The sequence below is a fragment of the Ochotona princeps genome, chromosome 16, assembly GCF_030435755.1.
Source record: "Ochotona princeps isolate mOchPri1 chromosome 16, mOchPri1.hap1, whole genome shotgun sequence".
NCBI classification, from domain to species: Eukaryota; Metazoa; Chordata; class Mammalia; order Lagomorpha; family Ochotonidae; genus Ochotona; species Ochotona princeps.
Genome location: NC_080847.1, coordinates 54,251,560 through 54,270,036, shown reverse-complemented (window position 1 = coordinate 54,270,036; position 18,477 = coordinate 54,251,560). Strand labels below are relative to the sequence as shown.

Here is an 18,477-nt window from a genome sequence, read left to right as displayed (position 1 = left end):
TGTGATGTTGTCTATACTGCCTTCTTTTTACTGGTGCAGTGTTCTGTTCATCCCTCCACAGGCTCTCACTTGTTTCTTTTAGACTGAGTACCTCTGAGTTGTCTACACCACCTATTGTCTTCTGCCCACTGAGTTTTCCTTCTGCCATGCTCTTCTCTAGCCTTGAATACCTAAAGGCATTTAATAACTTGGAAATCATGTGTGTACCCCTAATTTTGTTTTATGACTTCACTTCTATTCTACTGTTGATTTTCATCACAGTATTCTTCCATTTGTAGTCATTACTCTTTCTCTGTAATGGATCCACACTTTAATTTTTAAAGGGTCCAGTCATATTTAGTTCATCATGTCCATTTAGATACTCTCCATATTCTATCTTACATTAACTCTGACATTAGTAGTAGATTGATATATTTTGAAGAGTACCAGCCTTTAGTTTTATTTGAGAGACTCAAATGGAGTTCACAGTGATCTTGCTCTTCGTCATCTGAAAATTTCTCAGATGAAAGCAGGTGTTGTGGTTCTTCCCATACGGGCACTGTTTCCTTCCTGGCTGTGTCACTCCCAGTCCAGCTCCCTGCTGGTGTGTCTGGGGAAGTAGCAGAAAACTAGCCCAAGTGCTCGGGCCCCTGTGCCCCCACTGAGGACCTGACCGAAGCTCCTGGCTTCTGGCTTTGACCTGCCCAGCCCTGGCCTTTGCCACGGTTTGAGGTGTGACTCAGCAGATGGTCAATTCATGTTCTCTGCCTCCCTTTTTGTCTTGCTCAAGTCTACCTTTCAAAGAAATAAATCTTTGAAAAGAGAGAGTATTCTTCAAATTCTTCAGGCAATGTAGCCAATGGCTGTGAACTTCTTAGAAGATGTGACCTTCCAGGGTAAAACCTGCTACTTCTTTTGTAATGATGTTAATTTTATTCTCTTTTTTAGAATAGATGTCTCCCAAAGCATGAGAACAGAAGTGAAGCTAGCATATATTATTATTCATATTCAGTTCCAACACTAAGCTTTCCATATTTGACCATGATACGACAATGTTGATATGTAGATGTTTTACTTATCTGCTTTATGATGTGAAGTTTACCCCCTTACACGGGTGGTTCTCTTGGTCATGGCTGACTCCTTTTGGAGAGCACTGACTTCCTGTTTACCAACAGTAGGTGTGGCTTGTTTCTCATCTGCTCCTTGCATGAGCCTGTCTCTGCACCGTACTTTTCATCCTCATTAGCTTTGCTTGACCGCAGTGTGATATATAAAACGTTCTTCTTCTATCCTTAGCAGTGTTTGCAGGTATTTTTGTACCTGACCGCTGCAGCATCCCTTTGGATTCCTGGTGGAAGGACAATTTCCCTGCTCCTCCATTTCATCGTGGAAGTTTTGCACTCTATGACTTGCTACAATTCTGCAGTTTTTATGTGAGTTGTTTTCTGAGATTTTGCCCACATGTCTCAACCTTCCAAGTGTACTGTCATAGTCTCTATTACAATTTTTTTTTGGAAGTTTTAGCAGCTGTATTGGTGACACGTGAAGTCTGCCCTGCAGGTGTCTTGCCTCGGGGAAGGGCTACCATCTCTCCAGAGGTGTCTTCATGGTGTCATTCCTTGGATGGAGCTGTGTTTTGACTTTGCTTTGCACACCGCATTCTGCAGTAATCACAGATGTTTCCCGCTTCGTTTTTGCAAAAAAAAAAAAAAATCTGAGCACAGTGAGAAACTGGTGTTAAAAAATTAAAATGTTGCTTTTGTAATTCATCTTAACAGTATGAAGGTAAGTCTGTGAAGTGACCCTCTGCCACGTTGTCTCCTCATTCCCTCTTGCGTTTGCTGTTTGGCTGCATTTATGCAGGGAGCACGCTACAGGTGAGGAGGGGAGGCGGGCACTTGACCTTGATTTGTGTGTCGGTCAGGGCAGTTGCAACAAGTGAACTGACTCGCTCACCTTGTTACAATCTGACTGACTGTTGTCTTCTGGTTCCATACTTAGACTGTTAAATCTACAGACGTGACATTTATGTATTCTTATTTCTTGAACTTTTACATGAAGTAGTGATGCTGTTGCTTTGAATTTACAAATTCACATCTTCATTTTTTATTTAACCAAAGTTGACTTCATTTTGCTAAGCTATTCCTACGTGTTCATTTTGTGGGCACTGTTTTCTATTGCATACATTCAGTTAGCAGAAAGTAGTAACACTGTTGACCAGTGAGGTATTGACAGTTCCAAACATTGCCGAATCATGGATTAAGAACACTCTAGTGTTGATGGTGTCCTTACCACATGGATGTTATTTCCTCTGTCATTGTGCCAGAGCATGCGCTGTGGTGAAGCTGCGGCTGCAGTGTTGGAAGCGCAGGTGCTCTATGGATGTGGTCAGTGCAGGGGGGACTCATCTGTCTTGTAATCTATGTAGGAGGAAGGTGACGCCTTACATGTCAAGACACAGGCTGTGAGAGAATGATAGCAGCAAAATTCCAAAATCCAATAAATAAATATGAATATTTTTCATTTGAATGACAGTCTGAATGAAAGTCATAAGGTTTCTTTCTTTTTTTTTTTTTTTTGGTTTGTGAACCAACTAGTTCTGTTTCCATAACAAATGTGCAAGAATAAATGTTAGTGACTTGTAGATATGCTGTACTGAGCAAACAGAGGAGGCATTGTTGGACTGAGTTCATCAGTGATGGTGTGACTGCTTCTTGGGCCAGAAATCTTGAGCCCTGTCCCCATGCATGGTGGGAGGTACACCTCGTGCTCACCCTCTCTGCACTGCACGTCAGGGGCACTGCACCAGGTAGGAGGGACACGCCTCCCAACACTGCTGGCTAGATGACAAGGTGGAAAAAACCCCTCCTTACTTGCAGACCTGTTGTGCCCTGTTGTATTTTTAAGCTTTGGTTGGCTTTATTAAATGAGTGTTTAGAACTACTCTGAGGAAAATGTTAAAAACATTTTTTCTCTGAATGAATTATGTTTGCAGTCTTACTTGCAATAAAACAGTTCGAATACACTTACTACTATTCTTCTTGATGTGTTAAAAGCATGATGTTTTTAAAAAGTTAGAGTACATAATACATTTAGAGCTAGAAAGCAGTCTAACAGTCTGAAGGCAACATCACCCGCTGATGTGTCTTTCCTAGAGGCCCCTGTGTCCTCACGTCCTCATACTGGATGCAGGATGTTTGCATTTGAAGTCCTCCTTCTCCACATCACGTGCCTCTATACTCTAAACCTGAAAGAATGGCTCAATCGCAGCCCCTGGGTGTGTCAAACTATGTCTGAAATGTAGATGGTTTAAACTTTTCACCACTCAGCTCTCAAACAAAGCCATTGTATTATTCAACTGGCTCCTTTTTTATAATTTCACAAGACAAACTATTTTTCAGAGGATGCCAATTTACCTAACCAAAGCATATAAAGCATCATCGAGATAATGTTACCGAGTGACGTAGTGTATAGCTTCTTTCTCACAAGTCAGATCTTTATTGGTGTGCTGGCAAACTCACTGGTCTTCCTGATATATGCATACATCTTCCTGATCGAGCCACAGCTGAAGAAGCCCATGGATGTGATGTGCATGCACCTGACAGTTGTCAACACTGTAACTATTGTGTTCCAGTCAACACCACAGCTCGTGTCGTTCTATGGAGTCAAGGATTTCTTGGATGATATTGGTTGTCAGACATTTTTGTACATATCCAGAGTGACTCGAGGCCTTTCCATCTGCACTACGTCTCTGCTGAGTGTGTTTCAGGCCATCACTGTCAGTCCCAGTCATTCTAAATGGGCATGGCTGAAGTCTCAACTCTCCAAGTGGATTTTGCCCTCTTTGCTTTCCTTCTGGGTCATCAACATGCTGATCTACATAATCAATATTGACTCTCTGAGAGCAAAATCCAATTTCACTGTGTCTCATCTGAGGTATGTTCATGCGTACTGTGAAAGCAGGCAGATTGAAGAGCACGTGTCAATATTATTTTTAAGTGTCATCATCATGCATGATCTTGTGTGTATGGTGCCTATGATCGGGAGCAGCCTCTACATGGTGTTCATCCTGTACAGACACCGCAGGAGAGCCTGGCACATCCACAGCCTCACTCACTCTTCTGAGTCATCTGCAGAGAACAAAGCCACCCGCACTATCCTCTCAATGGTGCTGTGCTTCATGGTGTTTTATTTTGCAAACAACTTTCTGATGTTTTATGGACTATACAACTCTGGGAAAAATGTAAGGTTGGAGGGTATTAATGGAATTTTATCATCATGTTACCGGACATTCTGCCCCTTTCTGTTGATAAAGAATAACAAAGTTTTTCTAAGATTGATTTCCTCCATTTCAAAGATGAGAACATTTTCAACAAGAGCTTTCAGGGGCTAAGCTGACTTTAGTTTCAACAGAGGATTTGCCATGGAAATATTCTGGAGAGTGTGGTGGGCTGGCTCAGTAGCCAATTCCTCTCCTTGCACGTGCCGGGATCCCAGATGGGCGCCAGTTTAAGTCTCAGCTGCTCCACTTCCGATCTGGATCCCTGCTTGTGGCCTGGGAAAGCAATGAATGTCCAAACCCTTGGGACCCTGCACCCACAGGGAGGAGGCTCCTGGCTCCTCACTTCAGGTTGGCTCAGCTCTGGCCGTTGCCTCTGCTGGGTGAGGGAACCAGTGGACAGACCTTTCTGTCTCTGCTTCTCTCTGTCAATGTGCTTTTCCAATAATAAAATAAAGCAAAAATATTCACAAGAAAAAGTTGCCAAGGTGCAACAGAATGTTGGAAATGGTGCTGATTTGAGATGAAGTATGCAACCCATTTAAAGACCTTCACATTTTGAAATGCTAATGTGAATCAGGATGTATTAATCTGCACATGAATTACATACTTAAGTAACATTTTGGGTCAAATAGATGTGTATCATTAAGCTAATGTCTTCTACTTGGTTTTGTCCTTTTAACATTTGTTTTTATTTATTTGTTAAAGTTTATTTTGACAGTGTTTACATAGTTGATTAGGGTGGGAGGTGTCGAGGATTAGGGTTAAAGTGGGTGAGACCATTGTTTCCACCTTTTCCTTTTCTTCTCCCTGTGTCTGGGGGGAAGGAAAGAGCTCTGAAAATAGAGCTGAGAGGCTGAGTTATCTGGACGATTTATACACAGGGAAATGAGTAAAATGCTGGGAGATCGCCCCGAACTTGCTGAAATCCAGGGTCAGGTTCCTTTTGGAATGAGAAAAGGAGCTGTTCTTTTAAAAATATTCAAGATGTTGCTTTCTGCTCCAATGATGAGGTTCTAGTTTTCTCATGAGAACTGACAGAGCTTCCGGGTCACACCCTGCCGACAACTTTTTGCTTTAGCATGATGGGGGAGACAGGATTACGATCCCAGCCTTTAGTGGGTCTTGTCGTCATCCTCTGATTGTTGCCTTCTCTGTGTGCTTGGAAGACCCCCCTTGGACCAGATAGATGCTCAGTCTTCCTCTCTTGGACAGCTTATCTGTGGCAGGACATTTCTCACTTCAACAAAACTTTTTTTTTTTTTAAGGTTTATTTATATTGCTAGATCAAATTCACAGAGAGAAGGAGAGAGACAGAGAGAAAGATTTTTCCATCTGCTGGTTCACTCCCCAAATGGCTGCAATGGAGCTGATCTGAAGCCAGAATCCAGGAGCCTCCCCTGGGTCTCACACTGGTGCCGGGTCCCAAGGCCTTGGGCCATCCTCTACTGCCTTCCCAGGCCACAAGTAGGGAACTGGAAGGGAAGTGGAGCAGCCAGGACATGAACTGCTGCCCACATGGGATCTTGGCACATCCAAGATGAGGGCTCTAGCCACTAGGCTCCCGTGCCAGGCCCACTTTAATAAATCTTTGCTTTACTCATTACTTTGCCTGCATGCAAATTCTACTATGTGAGACAAGACCCCAAGTTTGCCTTCCTTCATGGCTGTTTATCCACTAACATTATTGGCAATAGGGCATCAATGTTTGCATTTCAGAGATCAAACTTAGTCTACAACACACACACACACACACACACACACAGATCCAATTTCTTCCTAAAAACCTATATGCAGCTGTCTTAGTGCTCATGATAGGCTAAAAATGCAAAATCACACATGTGTCACTCCCTAGTGGGTTTGGAAGGAGGAATGGGTAATTGCTTCCTCAGTCGACAGATGGTGAGTGAGCAGGACCCACAGTGTGTGCACGCTTGTTCTCTGTGTTCATAAAACCCCTGAAAAATTGGTTCCTGTTTGATTGTGACTGATTATGTTCATCTTGATGATCCCCAAGGCTGTCAGAATCTGAACGTAGCTCAGGGTTTTCAGACACACTGTGTTTCCAAAACCTCAGCAAAATGAAGTGTAGGGCCCTGCACAATGGCTCAACAGCTAAATCCTCCCTTGCATGCACCAGGATCGCATATGGGCACCAATTCACGTCCTGGATGCTCCACTTCCTGTCCAGCTCCCACCCTGTGCCTGAGAATTCAGTAGAGGATGGCCAAAAACCTTGGGACCCTGCACCCACATGGAGACCTGGAGGAGGTTCCTGAGTTTAGATTGGCTCAGCTCTGGCCATTGCAACTGCTTGGGGAGTGAAGCAGCGGATGGATGACCTTTCTGTCTCCCCTTCTCTCTGTAAATCTGCCTTTCCAGTAAAGATGAATAAATCTTAAAAAAGAGTATTTTTTTCTTTCACATCTTATTTGCGTTTTTTTTTTTGCACTAGGATCTTGTATAGTTATCTTGTACGCGTCTTATTTCTAATGCAATCATTGATTTTAGTGCTAATTTAAAAAATATCTGTCACTATTGTTATTGAATGTTTCCTGTGTTTTTGGTTTCTGGTGAGGTTTTGCAATATTCAGATGATTCTGTCTCTATCTGAAAATTATAAAAAAGAATTCACTATTTATAGAGGTTTTAAAAATTTATTACTTTTTAGGTTTCTGATGGTTTTCTTTTTTAAAATTTATTTTCTTTTTATTGGGAGGGCAGAGAGGAGGAGATACAGAGAGGAAGATTTTCCATCCAATGATTCACTCCCCAAGTGGCCACAAAGGCCAGAGCTGCACCAGTCCGAAGCCAGGCGTTTGGAGCCTCTTCTAGGTCTCCCACACAAGGCTTTGGGCCGTCCTCGACTGCTTTCCCAGGCCACAAGCAGGGAGTTGGATGGGAAGCAGGGCTGCCAGGATTACAACCAGCACCCATATGGGATCCCAGCATGTGCAAGGTGAGGACTTTAGCCGCTAGGATATCACGCTGAGCCCTCTGATGGTTTTTCCACACTTCAGTTCTCCTTTCTTCTTGACTATATTTTAAAAGTTAAATTTGTCTTTCTGATAAGATTAGAAAGACACAGAGGTATACAAGCAAAGAACTAATACATGGCCAGATTACCAATACATGGCCAGTGCACGTGCCTGGTTTCTGCTCTTAGGGTGGGCTCGTGGGGGTCTGGGGGTGTGTGTGTGCTTGCAGGTAGCTTGGGGGATGGCACTGGCAGGGGCATGATGGAATCCGGAAGCTTTTGCCCATGCAAACAGAGTGAGCCTGGAAATTTCCAAATGTGCTTGATCCTGGGCAGTGTGGTGGGGAGGGGACAGCCCTAGGTTAGCCTGCTGGTGCACTGGGCTTTGGGAACTGTGAACGTGCTTGGTCTCAGGTGGGCAGAGGAGTAGGGTCCCAGGCCAGCATGCAAGTCAGCAGCTTGGGGCCCTGGTGGGTGGGCAGAGCCCCAGGCCAGCACCTCACCCCACTGGAAGACTGGGCTTGGGAAGACCTGGCTGAAGAACCCATGTGCTCCTGGGCAAAGGACTGTGATCGCTCAGGGAATGGTGTGTGGGGATGTGTGGGAGGGAGGACTGCTGAGGGAGTATATTGCAGCTGAGGAATGACTTCTGGGAGATATCCATTGACAAGGCTACTGTACTTACGGGTAAGTGAGGGGGCTAAGACTGAGCAGTTTGGAGGAGGGAAGCTGGAGGACCTTTATGGGTCAGATCGCTGCACCCACCCACATGAGAGACCTGAACTGGGCTAGTTAGCATTAACCACCACTGACCACTACCCACCAGCACACACTAAAGCTGGGTTAGGCATCCATCTGGCAGAGTTAGATCACAGTTACATCACAGGGTGAGTGTTGGAACAGGGGATAGGTCATGTTAGGCTGGATCGTGACACTAACCAGCACACGAGAGAACCAGGCCTTCGGGCATATCTTGTGGGGATATGTGGGCTCACCCATGTGGAACTGCAATATCTGACGGTATGCTCAAGAGTTTCGGGTAGTGATGGGCTGAGCTAGCTATGATCAAGGATTACCAATACACTCATGAGCACTGTGGTTGGGAACAGCTTGGGCTGGTCCATGCTGCAGCACCTGTTGGCACACCCAAGAACAGGGTCTGAGCCGGGCCAGGCTGCAACATCTACCAGCTCACACAAAGGCTGAGAGAGAGGGGAAAGACTATGTTGGGTAAGGGCCTGCTTGCATGCACCAGGATCCCATATGGGAGCTGGTTTGTGTCCCAACTGCTCCACCTCCCATCCAGCTCCCTGCTTGTGGCCTGGGAAAGCAGTGGAGGACGGCCCAAAGCCTTGGGACCCTGCACTTGTGCGGTAGCTCTGGAAGAAGATGCTGGCTCTCAGCTGTGGGTCGGCTGAGCTGAGCTACTACAGCCATCTGGGGAGTGAAGATCTTTCTGTCTCTGCTTTCCATAAATCTGATCTGCCTTCCCAATAAAAATAAAATAAAAAGAACAGTATGTCTAGAGAACCAGTTGTTGAGAGAAAATTAATAAAAAGTTCTATCCCATAAAGGTGTTATGAAAATAAATTGAATGTTGGGTAAGAATCCTATAAAAAAATGGCGCTAGAACCAACAGAGCAGGGCTGATATTCAGTCCCCAGGGAAGCCGCCTCCTGCAGGGGCAGCGTTCTGTCCACTGTTGGCTCCCCAGCTTTTGGAGTGGGTTGCTGCTAACGTGCCTGGGAAGCAGCAGAGGATAGCCCAAGTCCTTGGCTCCCTGCCACTCACGTGGAGGCCAAGTTAGAATTCCACACTACTGCCTTAGGCCTGGAACATCCCCTTTTATTCTGCCAATTTGGAAGTCAATCAACAAACTGAAGATGTTCTCTTTCTTGGTATTTGTTTTTCGCTCAGCCCTGCCAAGAAATAAATGTTTAAAAAATAGTGGCAAAGGACCTGCGCAGTAGCCTAGCAGCTAAGGTCCTCGCCTTGCAAGCGCCAGGATCCCATAGGGTGCCAGTTCTAATCCCAACGGCTCCACTTCCCACCCAGCTCCCACTTGTGGCCTGGGAAAGCAGCCGAGGACGGCCCAAAGCCTTGTGGGAGACCTGGAGGAAGTTCCTGGCTCCTGGCTTCGGAGTGGCTAAGCTTCAGCCGTTGCGGCCACTTGGGGACTGAACCAGTGGATGGAAGATCTTTCTCTCTGTCTCTCTTCTTCTCTGCATATCGGAATTCGCAATACAAAATGAAATAAATCTGTAAAAATTATTTATATAAAAAAAGTGTTTAAAAAAATAGCAAAAAGAAGAAATAAAGGCAGGCAGGCAAGAATGTAGGAATTACTGAAAAGAGTGAAGTGTGGAAGGGAAGGAGGAAGACAGGAACGCAAAGCATTATACCCTTAGATTTGCATATAGTTCATCTATGGAGTTGAATTTGTCATAACTCATATAGTTCATATATAAAATTCTTCTGCTAAAATGATAAAATAACTAGTGATGTCCCTTGCTAAAAACATATAATAGGGTGGTTAGACGTAAAAACAGAAATTCATAGAAAACAACCATACGGAGGAAAAACAATCAAGTCAACTTCAGCTCTTGAATAAAAAAATCAAGAAACCAACCGTGGGGTCATGATTTACATCAGCTGTGTGAAAACTAACTTCTGATGACATGTGTCCTAACTGAAGTTTACTTTCTGATGGCATTCCACTTGGGAACACTCATGCCCAAACACTGACTTTGCCTTGCCCGTGACTCGACTCCATGTAGTCACCAGGAGATTCACTTTGCCTCTTGAGGGTGATTTGGGGCTCCCCAGTGTGTCAGAGTGACATAATAAACAAGGCCATGGGGCAGCAGGTGACACGGCGACCTGTGTGCCGGGTGAAGGCCTGCTGTTCTGTCCCTGACACAGTCAGTGCTGGGCAGACCCAGCCTCTCCCAGCAGCCACCCTGTGTGGGGGAAGCCACTGGCTCCAGTAAGGATCTGCAGCCCAGGCTGGAGAATGGGAGGGGGGCGTCGGGGCCTTTCCCACCTGCCCACCCCACACTCTGCACCTGCTCAGAGACTCCCTTTCCTCAGGTACGTCCCTCCAGCATGTCTCTGGTGATCGCCTACCTGTCCCCATTTGTCACTGACACTGGTTTTCCGTTCAAGCTTCTGTTTTCACAGCTCTCCAAGTCTTCTGTGTTTATCTGCTGCTCTTTCCTTTTGACCCGAGCTCGTCTCTTTCCTTTAAAACCAAAATCATTATTTGTTAATTAATGTGCCTGTAATTTCATAATTTCCCTATTTTAGTGTTATTTTCACTTGTTTTTATAACATTATTCCATTCTTCATCATTACCTTTGATTTCAAATTAATGGATACAGTGCTTCATTACAAATGCTTCAGTCACAATTGTATCAATTGATGTCATCTCTCATTAGGGATTTTATTTTGTTATACATCAGCTATACATATTTATGTTATTTAAACAGCATCAGCCTTTAATCTTATTTTACAAATCCACAATTTTTATACTAAAATTGTTCTTGGTAATTGAGAATTTCTCAAATTCTTTAAGGGATTTCATCAGTGAGTCTGAATATATTTCTTAAAACATACAATCACTCAATAATAAAAGGCTTAATTTCTTGTAATATTGATGTTATTCTTCTTAATATAGTCTCATGAGAAAATACGATGCACAGAAGTAGAATAATAGATGTTTTTTTAATTCATATCCAATCCCAAGGCAAATGTCCTCTAATATTTAATCACTATATGAAAGTGTTGACATGTTTCATCATATAACGTATTTTATCAATTGATATCTTTTTTTCTCACTTAATGCATAAGTGTGGATAAGTTTAAACATAATATTTTAATGTTAAAATTTTTCATTCCTCTGGTACGGTCAACTGCTAGACTGAATTGGATATCTTTGGAAACTCTTTCAATATACTTTGTGTAGGTCATTTTCCCTGGGGCCGCTGAGCTGGGCAGTCTCATCTTCGTGCTTCTCATGACGTGTGTGTTCATTTTTGCTCCCAGGCTTTTGTTCAGCTCATGACATGGTTAACAGAATGCTCTTCTGTCCTTAGGAAGTGACTGTAGATATTTTTGTAGGTTACTGTTGAAACCAACTTTGGGATTCGTCATGGGCTGATTTTTTTTTCTTGCTATTCCATTTAATCACGATGAGCTTTGTGTGTTTGTGAGTCTACAATTCTCATGTGTTTGTGGTGATTTAATTTTCTCAGAACTTAGCAGTGTATGTCAGCCTTCCAACGATTTTGCCATCGTCATTCAAATTATCATCTTCTAAATGTCATCCTAACTCTCAGCAGGCATGCTTTAGAATTCTCTAGAACTTTTAAGTCTGGTATTGATGTCTTCTATGTAGGAAGTGCTACCACCTCTCTAGAAGCTTAATACTTTTCAATTTTGTTATTCTTTAGAGTTGCATTTTCACTTGGTTTTTCCTTCTTTGAAAATTCACAATACCCACCGGTTTTCTTTTGACTTGGATCTAAGAAACTCTTGTCTTTTAAACATAGTGAAAACCCAATAGAATCTCTTGCTTCATTGTAAATTTCTGTAATAAATTGCTCTGTTCAGCTAAATTCCACTTTGTTCCTATCCCTTCAGCATTTGCTCTAGACTATATATGTTACATGGTGCAGGTTATAGCTGAGAAGGGGTGCTGGACATTTGAGCATGACTTGTGTGCTGGTAAAGGTTTTAGTTGGGATGAATGAAGTGACTTGCTCATGGTTCTGTCATCTGACTGACATTTTGTCTGGTGGTTCTGATGTTGTGGAAAACCTGTGGTTACATCTCTTACTAGAGTGCTGCATTTTCCCATGTGGTTTTATATTAAATATTGATTTTGTTGCTTTGTATTCACAAATGTACACTTCCACTGCTGAATTTGACTCCATGATATATAGTGATGTTGGATTTTAAGTGCTGTTTTTGTCCAGTATGTCCTGGGTGCACCTATTTTCAGTGGCTTCATATGCCATTTTTTTGTTGTGAAATTTGTTTGTCTTCCTTTTTTAAAATATGTGTCTTATAAAAGTGTTGTAATCACCTTGAAGTTGAGTTTATCTTGTATTTATCTGAACACTCCATTCATGTACAAATGACCCTTGACTCAATATCAAGTTTAATTCTATTACTTTTGGATCATATACTATTTGTTTTGCAATGTGAACATACTGTATAGCCCATGCTAGGGTTGTGGTCTTTTTGATACTCTCATTCTCTGCTTTCGTGGATTTATCCCATTTTCATTAACTTATCAGCTTTATGGAGACATAATTCACAAGTAAAAGTCTCTGTTTCACTCGTATTTAACTGATACGGGTGTGGACATCCAAAACATAGTCTTTACCATTTCCCTTTGCGCCAGGTCAGCCTGCATTAGAAATTAGAATAGTCAACAACTGTCAACCACGTCAAGCAACTTGAAGAATGCCAGCTAATAAATCACAAATGACAGAGAAACTAAGAGAAGCCAACAGGATCATAGGGGACCAATATCCTCTTAAGATTCTTTAATGTTCTTCCCACTGTGTAGACGGTGAGCATGCCATTGCGATCAGAGAGACTGATGTCACACGGAGAGCTGTGGTCTAAGTGGGAATGCAGCTAAGGAAGTTCAGATCCTCTGTGGCAGGAAGGTGACGGCTTACATGACAAAGACACAGTCTCTGAGAGAATGGTACAAGCCAAACTCCATAATCCAGGAAACAGATTAGGTGTTCATTTATCTGAATGTGAATGCCAATGACTGTGGTGTACTGTTCTTATTTTCACTGTATTTGTGAACTGACCAGTTCTGTTTCCATAACAAATGTACAAAAAGAGAGTTAGTCATGCTGCAGTGAGCTAACAGTGAACTAACAAAACTCAGGGATGCTTTGTTAGACTGGGTTCATCAATGGTGGCGTGACTACCTGTTGGGCTAGAAAGCTTGTGGTTTATCCTGTGCATCGTGGGAAATTTGGTAGCAATCTCAGCCTCTACCCGTAGCCTGTTAGGCGATGTGTCCCAAGTATGACAACAAAAGTGCTTCCCAACAGTGCTGGAGAGGGGAGGGCAGGTGAAATACCACCTGTCAATTTTTTTTGCTTTGTATTTTAAAATCTAATTATATTTTTGATCGTCACAACATGTGGTTGTTTAAATGTACATCTAGTCGATTTTCCCTATTAGAAAGTATTGTGTCTGCAGTATTAATTCTAAAAAAATCAGTTGAAATACACAAAATGCACTTCATGGTAGAAGTAGACTGTTGTTTAGAAAGGTTAGAGTGTGCACATAGGTTTATAAATAAGAAGTAGTTTAATATTCTGAAGCAAATACAACATGCATACTTGCCATTCAGAGAGGCCAATGTGTGCTCATGACAATATTCTAGCATACAGGGTGATAGTGTTTGAGTTCCATATTTTTCATATCACTTAATTCTATCTTCCAAGCTCAAGGAATGCCTGAATCCAGTCCTTGGAAGGGCCACAGCTGGATCTGAAATGCAGAAGATTTGAACTTTTCACCAACCTCCTCTCCAACAGAACTGTTGTTCTTTGTTTATAACTGCACAACAGATTCAATTCATTTTTTCAGACGAGGTTATCACACCTAGATAAAACATTTAAGACATCGCTGAGATAATGTCTCCAAGTGACACGATCTATGGCTTTTTTCTCTTAGGTCAGGTTGTTACTGGGATTGTGGCAAACTCACTGCTCTTCCTAGTGTATGTATACATCTTCCTACGCCAGCCTCATCTGAAGAAATCTGTAGATTCAATTTTCATGCACCTGACAATAGTCAATACTTTAGGCATTATATTCCAGACACTACCAGAAGTTATGTCATTCTTCAGAATTAAAAAATTCTTGGATGATATTGGTTGTCAGACTTTTATGTACCTGTACAGAATTACCCGGGGTCTTTCCATCTGCACCACGTCTCTGCTGAGTGTGTTTCAGGCCATCACTATCAGTCCCAGTCATTCTAAATGGGCGTGGCTAAAGTCTCAACTCTCTAAGTGGATTTTGCCTTCTTTGCTTTCCTTCTGGGTCATCAACATGGTGATCAACGTGCATATAATTAGAAGTATAAGAGCCAAATCGAATGACTCCTTTGTTGGTAAGGGATATGTTCATGTCTACTGTGAAAGCGGCAAGTTTAAAGGTCATCTCCCAGGCTTGTTTATAAGTGTCATTGTGATCCATGATGTCCTGTTTATGCTGCCTATGATCGGGAGCAGCCTCTACGTGGTGTTCATCCTGTACAGACACCGCAGGAGAGCCCGGCACATCCGCAGCCTCACTCACTCTTCTGAGTCATCTGCAGAGAACAAAGCCAGCCGCACTATCCTTCTGTTAGTGTCGTGCTTTGTGTTCTTCTATGTTGCAAACAACTCTTTGACTTTCTATGGAATTTATAAATATGAGAAAAACTATCTAATGGAGTGTGTTGCTAGAATTTTATCAGCATGCTACCCAACATTCTGCCCCTTTTTGCTGATGAAGAATAATAAAATCATTCCAAAATTGACTTCTTCCCTTTCAAATATGAGAATGATCTTTTCTCCAAGAGCTCACTGTGGCTGAGTTGAGAACACAACAACGGAGTCTCCACAGCGATCACCTAACAATCCACGGGTCTATAGACTTGAAACGGGCCACTCTGAATTGAACTGTGTAGCTCATTTGAAAAGCTTTTTTTTTGTATTTTAATTTTTTTGAAATCTAAATGTAAACATTTATTTTCACACTGATTACATATTTGTGCTATTTTAGGCCAATTAAATGTGTTATGTAATGTGAAAGCTATCTGTGTATGCCTAACATTGTCTGCACTTGCACTGTGGATAGCTCGCCACCACGTCTTCTGCCCTGCTCCGCATCACAGTTTTTTGTCCTTGATTCAGAGTTGAAAATGCTCTTTTCCTTGAATTTCCAAAATTGAGTTTTATGATTGACCAATTCCCTTTCAAAGGCATTTTCTAAATTATCATTTTGAAAGTACCACCAACACTCGGCAATGAGTCTGCTCCGTGAACTTCCGTGATGGGCCCAGCTGTGCACCAGCACCCTCACCAGGACGCAGGACAGCACAGCTGCCCCACGTGCCTCTCACCCTCCCAGTCTCCACCGCACGATGTACACTGGACTGACCAACCAGCACGGTCCTTGTCTGTCTTACCTTCTTCCCATTTACTCCATGTATATATATAAAGACTTATCTTATCTGAAAGACAGGTTTTTACAGAGAAAAAGAGTAGACACAGTAGTCTTCCATCCACTGGTTCACTCCCCAAGTGGCCCCAAAGGCCAGAGTTTAGGTTATTTGAGGCCAGGTCTTCTTCCAGGTCTGTCACGTTGGACTGAAGTCCTGCTTTCTAAGATGCATTATCAGAGAGTTAGATAAGAAGAGAGGCAGCCAGGACACAGTCTGGCATTGTCACGGGGTCTGAGCGAGACCACACTAGACATGTCTAAGGTTATTAAGGAGTCTTTATTAACCATGCTTAGCGATAACAGATCCCACTAGAAATAGTAAACCACAAGTCCATATGGCAATCCAATCAGTCATAATCCAATCAGCCATAACCCCAAGAGGAACACATGGTCATTACCCACAAGTCCATCCGTTAAGCTGAACACCTATCTCCCAGTGTTCCCAACAATAAAAGTTATCCTAAGAGACATGCAATGAATAACCTGGACACACTTGCAAAGCTGCCGACTCTCACCCCTCCCTGGCCTCTCTGGCCACGTTCCACTAATGCTAGGCCTCACCTCTCCTGGAATTCCCGACAGCACACAAACCAGAAATACAAAGCATCTTAATATTGTTATCTTCATTGACCCATCTAAGCAGTAAACAGAGGGTGAGGAATACAGACACACAGGGGCCATGCTCAGGGGATACATGTCCTGGGGAGCCAAGAGTAAGAATGTCATAGCAACGGAATCACACGACCAAGAGAGTGTGAGCTGCCGTCCCTATCCTGAGCCTTTCTTGGGGCTAGTGAATGGAGTGGTTATGCAACAATGCAATACTTGCCCGTCTCAGATGAGAGGTGAGAGTCACAAGTGGGCAGGAGTGAAATCCTGGGTGGTGGGGGGCAGTGGCTGAAGGCTTCTCCCTAAGGATGGAATTAACATTCCATTGCTGTTAGGCTCCACCTGCAGAACACAGCCTTGTTCCATCTGCCCACTGTCAGGGGTGCTGGCTGTCACTGGCTGCACCTCACAACAGCACCCATTCTGGATGCTGGCCGCTGGCAGGTAGCACTGAGCTTGATTCCAGTCTTACCCTCTCGCCCATCCACTCCACACGTCTGTACTGGGTGGACCCTGGACTCCTCCGAGGTGGTCACGTCATTGCTGTCCTCGTGGCCCAGGTCGTGGCGGAGAGTTTCGAGAACTCTCACCTCAGCCCCGGGCCTCTCACAGCCACATGGCACTTCCGGCTCTGCCCAAGGCGGCTCAGCTCCCAGAGCCTCTGAGGAGGCGCGGCCCTGTGGACGCAGCAAAGTGACGTCCTCCAGGGAGCCCGGATGCAGCTGCTCCTAGGTGGGTCCTGAGGCGGCTGGGAGGTGTGGGGAGGCCCTCTGTGCCTCAGCGTGGGACCAGTGAACAAGCTGGGAGGGATTTACGGTGTGGAGTCCACGTTCAGGGGCAATCCCTTGGTGAGGGATGACCGGCCCGCTCGGGCACGTCCACATGTTCTGCCCAGGCCGCCATTTTCCTGAAAGGCGGCTGCCTGGGAGGCTGAGAGAGCACAAAGTTCTTTTCTGGCGCTTCTGGGGCCTCAGTGTGAGGTGAGGGCGGCAGCCTGCAGGATCCAGGAGAGCCTGAGCTGGCTTGGCGCCTGCCACCTTGTGGCTGAGGCGCCAGTGTCCTCAGCTGGGTGCCTGTGGCTGGGGCGAGGGGGATCCTGGTCTGTCTCCCTGTCCCCGGGAGGAAGAGAACTCCAGCATGCAGTCCCTCCCATCACGGCCTGGTTCGAGTGTCTTCCACCAAGGCCTGAGCTCAGTCCAGGCACGTGGCATATTTTGGTGTCAAATTTTGCAGGTGAGGGTTCACAGTGTGTGGCACACACACGCACACACTGGTCTTCTTTGCCACCTACAAACCTTTATACTACCTGAGTCTCACCATCATGATGCACCACAAATCCTGCACTTTAAAGGAGCAAAAGTTGTTTGTTTTTGAATGATTTGTGCCTCATCATCCAGGCAAGAGACGCCGAGTAAACCAGGTCCCATGGAGTGCGTCTGTAGACTCCTCCTGTGTATCCTGTGAATCTTCTGTAGGTATCTTTCCATTTCATGACATCTGATCTGGTTCACCCTGTTAGCCCCTGTGGCTGGTGGAATATGAATTTAGCCCTAGTGTGTCCTGGATGTATTGTACTTCCAGAAGAAGTGGTAAAATACAGCGAAATGCCATGTACAGGAATTTTCTTTCCCACGCCTCATTTTGATTTTCCCCCTAGAATCATGAGGGTTTGATTTGTCAAAGTGTCACTTCTGCTATTGCACAGGTTTTGCGGCCATGTGGATCATTGAATGTTTCCTTATTTTCTAGTTTTTGGAAATGTTTTCATAGTAACGAGTTGATTCTAAGTATTTTAGAGCTCAGAAAAAAATCAATATAGATTTTATGCTGATATATAATTTACAGTGTTTGTCAGTATACACACACACACTCACGTATAAATACACACAGAGAGAGAAAAAGAGAGAGATCTTCCTTTGAAGTGTTCACTCCTAGCTGACTGCAGTGTTTGGACAGGCCAGGCCAAAGCTGGGGCCAGAAGCTTTTCCTGAATGTCCCACGTGTGTGGCTGGCCTCTGGCACTTGGTCCGTTCCTCCCTGCTTTTCCAGGGCTGTCATCATGGAGCTGGATAAGAGCTGGAGAAGCTGTGACTTGAACCAGTTGCTGTAGGGAAAGATGCTGTTGTAGGTGGTGGGCTTTTCTGGTAATGGCTTACTGCCCACCTTGAGTTTTGGGGAGGTTTAAAGTGTTCTGATTCTTTCTTTGTTGTTTTCCTCAAGAAACTGTGGGATGCACCTCCCACAAAATAAGTGATTTTAAAAAATTTGTTCAAAAATGTTTTATTTAGAAACAGATTTACAGATTGAAGAGAGACAGAAAGATCTCACATTGGTTGGTTTCTTCTTTTTTTATCACTCGCTGCTGCTCAGGGTATGCATCAGCA

The 18,477-nt window shown here is 44.0% G+C and overlaps 3 protein-coding genes across 3 annotated transcripts in view; 2 read left to right on the top strand and 1 right to left on the bottom strand.

The window, feature by feature from the left end:
• EMP3 (epithelial membrane protein 3) overlaps nucleotides 1-18,477 on the bottom strand; it is a 161,618-nt gene that overhangs the window by 46,827 nt on the left and 96,314 nt on the right. The window lies entirely within an intron of this gene.
• LOC101536796 (olfactory receptor class A-like protein 1) lies at nucleotides 3,411-4,372 on the top strand. The gene has a single exon (XM_004597196.2). It carries the CDS (start codon nucleotides 3,428-3,430, stop codon nucleotides 4,370-4,372), a length of 945 nt encoding a protein of 314 aa, XP_004597253.2. The 5' UTR covers nucleotides 3,411-3,427.
• LOC101536543 (vomeronasal type-1 receptor 3-like) lies at nucleotides 13,896-14,857 on the top strand. The gene has a single exon (XM_004597195.2). The coding sequence runs from the start codon at nucleotides 13,907-13,909 to the stop codon at nucleotides 14,852-14,854; it is 948 nt and encodes a 315-aa protein (XP_004597252.2). The 5' UTR covers nucleotides 13,896-13,906; the 3' UTR covers nucleotides 14,855-14,857.